Consider the following 11024-nt stretch of genomic DNA (forward strand, 5'->3'; position numbering starts at 1 on the left):
CTTGCTGAGGGACACGTTGATGGGTGTGTTGCAGTGGGAGTCGAACCTGGGTTTCCCCACACCAAGGGCATGTGTCTTATCTGCTGCACCCTAAACTGCCTGTAATAAAATTAACACAAGCTAAGGGACCAGGTTAGCCTAGACAATCAGACTGAATTGCCACTTTGTTTTATTCCATTGTTTCGGTCAGGAAAGGAGATTATTTATTTAGTGTTGTCCTAACCAATCAGTGTGACATATACCATCCCACGGACGTCATTCGCAGTCCACACAGAAGCTGAAGAAGAGCAGTTAATTTTTCATGACGATTAAAGTAATAAGTTGATTCAAGACTGGTTACTTTGTACTTAATAAAGTGGCCACTGAGTGTATATTACTGGTTGGTTTCTAGGTCTTCTACCTATAATAAAGATGCTATGTGCAGTCTGCTGTGTGCATTGTACTTGATGGAATATTGGAAGCAACACTACAGACATACAAGGCACAGAATGTAGGAGATGGATGGAATGGGGCCCACCTGTAATTTTTTAGCCTGGGGTCCCTGAAGAATTTAATCCATCCATGACTATAGCATGGTGGCAGGGAGCTGATAGTGAGAGAGATATCTGAAAAACCATGGCTAATAAAACTCACAAACTGTCTGCATGACTCAATGCACTTAGTCACTTGTTTCAACACTTGGCCAGCCTTCAGCCTCCCACACTATTTGCAGTAAACAGTACATGTGCAGTAGATAAAAGTGACAGTTTGTTCAGTGGGGCGGAAAGAAGAGGAATCCACTCTGCTTTAATAATAGCAGCAGACTGAGTCTACCTCACTGTCCTGCACTACAGAGGTGTTCAGTGTCTGTGGGGCCTGTGCACCATGTGCTGGAGATGTTTCTGATTTGAGTTAAACACAGACAGGAAACCATATGTCTGAGCTCTCCAGTGTGGCTGGTCTACAGAACCACACACACGCACACACCTACGCACACAGACTCACCTACACTCACACACACACACACTCTGGAAGGCTGAGACAGACGCATTTTTTCTTCTCAACACTGTGAGAGGCAGCACCCAAACAACTAGCGCAGAACGCGCACAGCTGCTCGTCTGTGACCACACTGAGGATTCCCCAATGATGTTTGCGTGTGATGCAAACACATGTTTCCACTTCCTGTTTGCGATGACAGTGCACTCTCCACAAGACAGTGGCGACCATAATGAGACCTTTTTTTAAAAAACCCACCCACAACTTCTGAAACACATGTGAACAGCTTCACATGCCAAAATACACACAGAGTTTCCTTCTCTGTGGTTGGAGAGAAAGTAACTCAAAGAAGCAGGAGGGGGCGAGAAGATGACAATTAAGACGAATAATGATTTACATGCTTACACATTTACAGCTGAAATATGAAGAAGGAGTGGAGATGTATCATTCCGAAGCAAATGCTGGCAGTTTCTGATAAACTATACAGCTGTCTGAACAGATAACCTGTTGACTTTATGGTTGGTTGAACAGACGTGCACTTTTTTGCAACTTTGAAGCTTAGTTGAAAGTTAATGTGGTTACCATTGATATGTCTGTTTTCTTCCTGTGTAGGCAGTCACATCCGATATATTCAGAGTCAGCCACGCTGTTGCACCGGGTGACATATTCCTTCAGTACTACAGACAGGGTAGTACTGAGTAAGACTAACACATTGTTGGTTTGTTTTTTTCATGGAATATGTGGGAGATAATATTAAAGTTACAGTCAAAGATTTTTATTTAAATAAATGTTTGTTAAGTCACTATCACAGAATGAGATAACACGATGAGCCTATGGCACCTCGACGAAGTAAGCAACTCCTTTTACTGTGTCCTGCTGTTTGCAGACTCATGCCACGTCAGAGATGTTAATTAGGGGAGACATGCCACTTCTCAATACATCCTCAATACAACTCTATAGGGAAAACCCCCAAAACCCCAACGCCAAAGATGGCCGGATGTCCCGCCCTTCCTGCTAGAAAGCCAATCATGTGGGTCCACTGACGTAAAGGGCCTACTACGCAAGCGCAGTAGAAATATAAGCGGTTGGGAAAAACGCTTTTTAAACCTTATTTTGAGGCAATGTCGTCAATTTCTTCCAGCGATTTTTATCAGATTTTATTGGTGATTCTAGTCATGTCATTTTTATGTAAAAGTGCAGTTCTGGCTCTTATAGGCATGACTTGCCTATAAGGACTTTGGCCATGTGCAGCATAAACTCAGATCATGGTTGCTCATGGACCAACACGTTCTCATCTCAGTGCGTCATTACCGACACTTTCAGACAGCATGACGAAGCGTAATTATTTTACGCTAAAGGTACCCTTCAGCGTCCATATGAAACACGTCGCAGCAACACAAAGGAGGCTAACCCTACCTGCTAGCATGGCCATGGGGAAGTGCACAGCTGTAGGGTTAGCCGGTCGACATGCATAAAGTCAGTGAGGTTTAGGCACTAATATTTCTGATGGTTATGGTAAGAGTAGGGGGCTTCGGGGGGCTGTCAACACCTTTAACACGAATGTAGCTAGCTAGCTTGCTAGCGCACTTCCGGTCTGTACGAGACACCCCAAAGCGTCTCATACAGGCGCTAACGGGAGCACCAGAGCGTCTCACAGTGTCAAATAGCTCCACTTTTTCACTTTTTCTGAAAGCGTCAGTATTGGGCTCCATAGACTGATGGAAAAGGGCCATTCACTCTTTATTGAAAATAATTCTATGAGCTGTATTAATAAACTACATTTACTGTTACCACCAGTAACTAGGTCACCAAATCAACCAGGACTGAAAACTTAATGATTTAAGGTAGAATGAGTAGGATTTTCTTAAAAAAAAAAGAAAAACAATGTATAGACTTACAAAAACATTCCCTCTCAGTCAACACTTATGACCCATTACAAGTGTATCTGCAGAGGCCCTGCCCTTTTCCTGTATTTTCCTATTTTCTTCTTATTTTGCTGTGTTCAGGACATTTCTGGGCGACAGCCTTTGGGCAGTGGGTGTGTGAACCCCATCCAAACAGCCAACAGCACACAGGGTGTGAGGTCAGGACTCTATATATAAAAAGTAGCAGATTACATCGTTGTCTCCATCTTTCTCTTCCCCGCTGTCTGTCTGTGCCATGAATGTATAAAGAGCTGCAGGTGTGTGTGTGTGTTTGACCGAGGACGGGGCATAAAGCATGACCAGTGGCTGTTTATTTGTGCTTTAGAACGTAACTGCTCTGTCAAAAAATTAGAAAATATGGTACAATTTCTCTGTTTCAGTCATTTGTTTTCTGTAATGCTGCTCCCTCTTGCCATGCACCCTCTAGCTCGCTCGGCCACCGCTTCTCTCTCTCTTTCTCTTGCACACTCGTTGAGCCCTGGGCAAACTTTGAACGGTGTGTTTACAAACAGCAACCGACAAATTCTATCTAAGTAATGCCAGCCTGATCCTTTAAAGCAACCTCAGCTTTGGCCATCTCGAGTTAGCAAACAACGACATATTTACACATTCAGCAGAGCAGGCAACATCAGCAACATTAACATGAGTTGAGTTTCTGACCACCTGATGACTAATAATAACATGTATTATAATTAATTTTGTTCTGTTTTCTGCTTTAACTTCATTAAAAGGTGTTAATTTCATTTACTCACTGGGAGAGAATAACAGTTGGTCATTACACTCCTCGTGAGTACACGAGCAGAAGTGAGCCATCCCACTCGTTGTGTTCTTCTCCTTCATCACACAGGTGGAGCTGTTGTAGTTATCCAGCATAATGCCATACAGTGGCTTGGACGGGTCGTGACAGAGAGTTTCGATGGAGAAGCCTGTCTCATTCTTCCTCCTAAGAGACAGGCAGACAGACAGAGTCGAGATGTAATGAAATTAATCTTTACATTAAGAGCTGTCTAGTAAATCATATCTGAGAGATGAAGGCAGTTTTCTTCTTTCAGGTACCTACCAGATAGCAACACAGACCTCGGTGCTCTCGATACAGATGGATGTGATGGAGCAGTTGGACATGCAGGTCCCTGTACCACTACAGGAGGAAGGCTCCAGATCACAGAACTTACAAAGCTGACTCATGGGGAAAAAAGGCGGCATACCTGCAGAACACACAAAAAGTATCCATCAGGTTGGCTTCATGTTTCAGGCAAGTACTGTTATCGGTTATATAACAGAAAACACAGCAATTTTTCATGCCAGTTCTCAAAATCCTTGCTCTGGCTTAATGCAGAAGAACATCAATTGGTTAATGAATAAATTATGCAACAAATAGTAATTCCACCTCTGCACTTGAAATCACAAAATCTAATGAACACATCATTAACATGCTTTTGGTGACCTGGTGACACTGTCACACCAGCTGTATCACTGCAAGTATCTCATAACTGTGAAATTTACTGACTATATTCATGCATCCAAGGAGATAGGTTTTTCCTTTCAAACTTCATAATTTCAGCCCCACTATTTGAAGTTTAAGTTCAGTCATGAATGGGAGACGTTCTGTTTCATAAACCGTCCTATCTGTCCACAACCTATCTTGTTCATCTCAATGTATCTGCCCCACCTGCTGCAGTCCGTGTCGGGTTTGTCATTTATTCACATGAGCAGAGTCACACCGCCAAATTGATATTGTGTTGAAATAAAACTTGATTTGAGTGTTCTTACTAAAGTGTTACATTGTCGTTATTTTGTTTCTGTCCAACACTTTCATATTGCGGTGACCATTGCAGCCTCTGGCACTTTTTACACTTTACATTATTAAAATTGCTTAAAATTCATTGGACGGCTGAAAACAAAGAGCTGCAGTTTAAGTTTTGACTAATTAATTGTTCTTTTGACCATTTGTTTTTACAAGCTGTAAACACAACACTGACATATCAACACCTTGTAAAGTTGATATGGGCCCAAGTGTTAGCAGACAGTTGCCTAATAACACATTGAGCCGCAATCAACATTAGCATTCATTTGGAGTCGTGTTTCTAGCCACCTGATGAATGTAATTCAAATATTCTCTCTCCTTTTGGCTGTTAAATGCTCCACTAATGATCACCTCCCTTTTCTGTCTACTGTTTTGTGCCGGGCCGGTATAAGTGGGATTATCAGAAACTTTTCTGGAAAAAAATCTGCCTGCTGTTGCTGGAAATTAGGTTGATTAGGTGTGGCAGCAATCAATGCACAGCGCGTGATCAGGCACAAATATATGAGGAGAGAGCATGCACAGAGGCATTACCATTTTTACAGTGACTATATTCTAATTCACGTCCAAGTCTCAAGCCTTCAGCCCTGGTATCCAAGTTATACAGAACGCTGCTAATTGGTTGCAGTTTTCAACAAATCAGTAGAATTCCTGCTGCAAACAGGGACACATCTAACTAGGTCTGATGATGCTGTACACTACAAACTGTACAACACGCAGTGGGGTTGGAACCTCAGGAAAGCATCAGCTGCCTGAATTTAACAAGGTCAGGACCACAGACAACTGGCAACACAGATAAGCGGGGCAACACCTCCACTGTGTGCCCTTATCAACCAGGTCATATATGCTGTAATTATGGGGCCTCAGAAAACCGTTGATCCAAGCAAAAATAGGCCATGACCACACTAAATCATCAACACAACCACAGCTGAATCAGAAGGCAGCCTGGGCCAAGTTACAGCAATTCCTTAGATCAAACCACTTTAGATACATTACCCCAAACATCACAGAATCTTTTAAAATGCCTCCAAAAAATGCTTTTTTCCATTCATGCATCAAAGACAGGAAGTGTAGTGTTTACTGATCTTTTGCAAATGCTGTGGATTTTCTTGAAGTAAGAGACTGGACATGTCTGTGAAATGTAAAGTCAAACCCATCAAACAAATGAGTCACAAGGTCTCCAAAAAAAAAAAACAACCTACATGACTAACATGGCTAATCATAAACCTCTGCACAGACTTGGTAGAGATGATGACTCTGCATGTCCTTGTTTTTCATTTACTGGATGTTCTTTTTATGTTTAACAGGTTATAGCTGAAATATGTAGTTATAATCTTTCCTGAGGTACGGTTACATTGTTTGATATCATCACCCTGGCTGGCTGGAAGGTATTGCATGTGGTGCCTGGGCTGGCGGTGTAATCAGTACAATCGTATCCCTGTCATTCTCCTTAGCATGACGTGAGCTGCTTTCGCCTCTCTGATCTCCCTCTGGTCTGTGACCTGTTCAGACCTGCCTCTCTGACTCCAAGATTGCTGGCCTTGGACAGGCTTTGTAAGAAACTAAATCACATTTTTTTCATCTAGAAAAGGTCTCCATGTGGCTTTTGTGTTCAAAAAGGCTTACTTACAGGGTGGGATAGAAGCTCTGTGTATAGTGTGCAGGTGTTGTGGTACAGCAGGGTGGCTTTAGAGTTCAAGAAACCTTCCTTCAGCTGGGAGGTCTGAGTCTAAGCCTCCGTGTCGCCAAGCATCTGCCCTGGTTCGGCTTCATTGAGAAAGACACTGAATTCCTTCCAGCTCTGTACAACGTACATACGCTTTTCATACACTTGAAATGAACAGCAGTGAAGGTTTTGGTACAAGTCCTTACGATGCCTGGGCTAGTAGCTGCTCCACACACTTCTTTAGCTAAAAGCAGTACTTCATTGAGAGTTTGTTTCTTTTGTATTTCTGAAAAAGTGAAATGTGTTCCTGGGCTAGCATCCAAAAACTACAAGTCCCATTAGATTTTACCAGTACACTGCACTCCTGCGGTTTTTGTATTATACATCATTGTAACTGTTTCTCTCTTATCCATCATATCACTAACACTCTTCTGTTTATGTAGCAGTTCAGCCTGCCACTTGCCTAGCCTCACTCTGTTGTGCTGGTGCCATTAAATTGGTGACCATCTTGGTCTTTTGGGAAATGCTGTTTGCAACCTGATTTTTAGTCATCAGCGTTTTTTTTGTTTGTTTATTTTTTTTTACAAATGTAAAGTTGATTTTACTTAATCCACAAGCTCTTTATATGGCACTGAGCCTGAAATAATAATAATAATAATAATAATCCTTATTTGTAGAGCACTTTTCAAAAACAAGTTACAAAGTGCTTTAACAAGTGTGAAATGTGGGATACACTGCTCTACTGAACATTTCATCTAATATGAACATCTTGATTGTTTGGGGAAACTTAAAGATCCACTTAAGAAACCTCAGCTTTGAATAACAATTTACATATGATGGGGATTTTCAGCAAAATAGTAAAATATATACTCTTTCTCACTCATTGAAAAATGAGGCGCCTCCTGCTTCACTGAAAGTCCAAAGTCCATTCTCAGTTTGTATGCAATGGAGGCTTCAAGTTTCCAAATCACACTTTTGTAAGTCGCAAACTGGACAGTGATTGGCTCCAAACTAGTTGTGACGTCGTACGCCCACTAAAACTTTCCCCCTTTCAGCGGATGAATGTGCAAACAGCCTTCTAGAGTCAAACACATCATCATTCTGCACAGTTTGGCTCAAACATCAAAGTGAAGGAACAAAGAGAAATACTACTTTTTGAGTGAAGAGGGGCTTTAAGTGAAATATAGACACATTCCTGGATTGTATTACTGATTAAGGAACATATGCTAGCATGAACAAAACTGTGATCAAACTATGTGTCAAGGAGCTGTCTAAAATCTCTTATTGTTATTTGGCAAAAAAAAAAGAATGCTCTGAGGAGGGGAAGGATGCATCAACAAATTCCCCTTCAACAAAAATACATGAACATTAAGTCTTAGTTGTGGGGTGGTGGAGGTGGCAATTGGCACGGCAAGTGTGAAGTTGCCATGCTGTATACCAGCATAGATACAGTATGATCACACTAAACATGCCAGTGCTGTCAGGTGACGTAGTATAAAGGAAGGAGGAGATCAGTGTGGTTGGATGGGTCATACAGGACTTTCACACAGTAGACTGCTGTTTGTGGTGTGAAACCAATAGTCAATGTTGACTACATAACTTAACTTACGTAACTAAGATACTTATTTTAACCCACCTCACGATCTTCTACTTCTCTGACCAAGTAGTTTTGGTGCTGTTTCACAATGTTAACAACCTGTTCTCAGCTAGCTTTATAATTTATTATTATTTATAAGTCTAACCAGACGTTGAATATTATTATTGATAAGTTGGCCACAGAACCCCGCATGTGCGAAACTGATGCTAAGAGCTACCTACATCGTCATAGTTTGAAGCGTCCAGCCACTGAGCAAGTGGCCGTAACTGGGAGTGAGAGCCTGCTGATAGCCACAAAGCTAGTGAGCGAGCCAATGCCAATGGACAACTTCCGGCGGCGAGTTCAATCTCAAAACGTTTTGCACCGGTTTGCAACGTTTTCTAATTTAACGACATGTTTCCTAACAGTGTGCAATGTTTCGCAAGTGGTATGTTTTCTCCCGTTTGGTGGGTGTGTCAGAGGAGTAGCCCAATCTGCGACAGTTTGTAAACACAGTGGTTTTAAAAAGGCAGTATAAATCAGCGCGCTTGTGTACACAACAGTGAGTTCATGGCACCACCGTTTCCAATGAAATAAACGTTTTGCCGCATTTTGTTGCTGCTGAACTTGGTCTAGTTCACTGCCTGAACTAATGCTATGCTCCATCACTGGTTCCTGTAGCTGTACAGTATGGATATCATCAGTGTGAAACTGGTTAATATAAACAGTTATAAATGTACATACTCCCATATCTCTTAAGAGACTCCACTACAGATTGAGTAAAGAGAGAGGATGTCTGATATGACGATAGCCACTTCATCATGATGAAAGGGGCTCCTTTCTTGCAAACAACAACAGCCCTCACATATCAGAAATCCAAGACATAGACAAAACAACAGCATGCACTGCAGTCTGTGCTATCGTTAAATCAATTGACATGGCAGCACGTCTGTAGGACTGAACTTTGAAAGCAGACCAGAGGACTTCAAGTTTCACTCGCGTGAATTCTCATTGCGCTCCCCCATGTCGTCAAACTACCGATTCTCCTTCAACAGTGTGTGTTTATACGGGTGGGAGTGTGTGTTTGTGTGACACCGATCATAGTCTGCATAGGCCGTGTTATTCATTTAACAGGAAGCACAGTTAATATACTTTCAAGACACATTCCGTCACACAGAGTCTAGTTTGGGGCAGGACAGAGAGCGTGAAATAGCAGAGCGCTAACACCCACACACAACCTCAGAGACAAATAAAACCTGCTGATTTAGTGCCACAGAGACTGAATAAATTTGAATGAGTAACGGAGAGTTACACTCTGTGTAGCCAGTGAGCTCAGTAAGTATTTAAGGTGTTGATTAATCTTTATGGTACTGTTGTGCAATACTGATTACACATTAAGAGCTCATTAACCATCAGTTTCTGATTCATAGAGAGACGCACAGAATGCTGAACAGTTGTTCATCGAGAAAATGATCCAGCATGTAACTCCCTTTAAAACCTCAAATTGTCATTTTTAAATTTTATTAAATACCGAATGTCTATGAAGATTCTCAGTCATCCAGGTCATAGTTATCCAACGAAGGTTAAAATCAAGGGCAACTGGACTTGGTTGAAGATACTGGAAGACGTTTCGTCCCTCATCCAAAGGACCCAAAGAAAACGGCTAACACAAGACAACACCCTGGACAACAGAACTAGCCTCAGCCCTGACCAAATCTGCAAATTACTCGACCTCTGTCTAAACACCACCTACTTCCAGTACAACGGTGGATTCTACAGACAGAAGCATGGCTGTGACATGGGCTCACCGGTATCCCCGATTGTGGCAAACATCTACATGGAAGAAGTGGAGAATAAAGCCCTCAACTCCTTCAGAGGTATAGCACCGAGCCACTGGTACAGGTATGTGGACACACCTGGGTCAAAATTAAAAGCCAGGAAGCGCAAGCCTTCACAGAACACATCAACTCTGTGGACAGTAACATCAGGTTCACACGAGAAGATGTCCACAACAACAGTTTAGTCTTCCTGGACTGCGCTGTACACATTGAAGAGGACAGGAGCCTGCAGATTGGTGTTTACAGAAAACCCACACACACAGACCAATACCTACTGTTCGATTCACACCACCCACTGGAGCACAAGCTAGGAGTCATGAAAACACTGCACCACAGTGTGGAAAACATACCAACAAGCGCGAGAGAAGGAACAGAACCACCTGAAGGGGGCACTTACAGCCTGTGGATACCCTAAATGGACCTTTGTGAAAACAGCCACAAGATCCAAGAAGAACAAAACTACAGGGGAGGAGGAAAAGAAGGTCAAACGCAACAACATTGTGATTCCTTACGTGTCTGGAGTATCAGAGAAACTCAGGAGGATTTTCAACAAACTTTTTAAACCCAAGAACACACTAAGACAGATGCTGGTCCACCCCAAAGACCGCACACCCAAACACAAGAAAAGCAATCTAGTGTATGCGGTCCAATGCAGTGAGGAATGCACAGACCTGTATATTGGGGAGACTAAACAACCTCTACACAAACGCATGGCTCAACACAGAAGGGCCAACTCCTCCAACCCGGTCTCACTCCCAAGTCGTCACATATGGACGCTTGGTCAAGAGCCATAATCGTCAGTTTGTGACGCACTAGGGATCCCTTTGACGTCATAGTTCGACGTATTGAGGGAAGCCCTGTTGTGTCAGTTTTTGATGGTAAAGGCAAGTATGATATTTAAGAGAAAAGACGAAGTAAGGAGGTGATTGGGGTGGATAGAGGGCCAGAACCCGGACCTTGAAGCAGGAGAACAGGTTTGTGTCCCGTGCGAAACAAAACATTAAATGTTTTTATTTAGGCGAGTGAGGTAAATTGACATTAACGTTAGTTAACTTAAGTCTTAATTGACATACATAGCTATTTTAACTCAAACCATGATCTTTTCCTAACCTTAACCAAGTAGTTTTGTTGCCTAAACCCAACCAAGTACTTTCTGTGCCTAAACGTAACGAAACTGCAACGTTTCACGACTTTAATTATGCGCGTTTCAACATGGCAATGTATCGAAACGTTACGTTTTATC

The 11024-nt window shown here is 42.3% G+C and overlaps 1 protein-coding gene across 1 annotated transcript in view; it reads right to left on the reverse strand.

The window, feature by feature from the left end:
• tgfbr2b (transforming growth factor beta receptor 2b) overlaps positions 1–11024 on the reverse strand; it is a 41596-nt gene that overhangs the window by 23986 nt on the left and 6586 nt on the right. Inside the window, exons 2-3 of the mRNA XM_046045971.1 lie at positions 3961–4105; positions 3653–3843 (exon numbers count right to left, since the gene is read on the reverse strand). Of these exons, the coding sequence (XP_045901927.1) occupies positions 3653–3843; positions 3961–4105 (336 nt within the window). The remainder of the gene's footprint in view (positions 1–3652; positions 3844–3960; positions 4106–11024) is intronic.

Source organism: Micropterus dolomieu, linkage group LG03, assembly GCF_021292245.1.
Source record: "Micropterus dolomieu isolate WLL.071019.BEF.003 ecotype Adirondacks linkage group LG03, ASM2129224v1, whole genome shotgun sequence".
Taxonomy (NCBI): Eukaryota; Metazoa; Chordata; class Actinopteri; order Centrarchiformes; family Centrarchidae; genus Micropterus; species Micropterus dolomieu.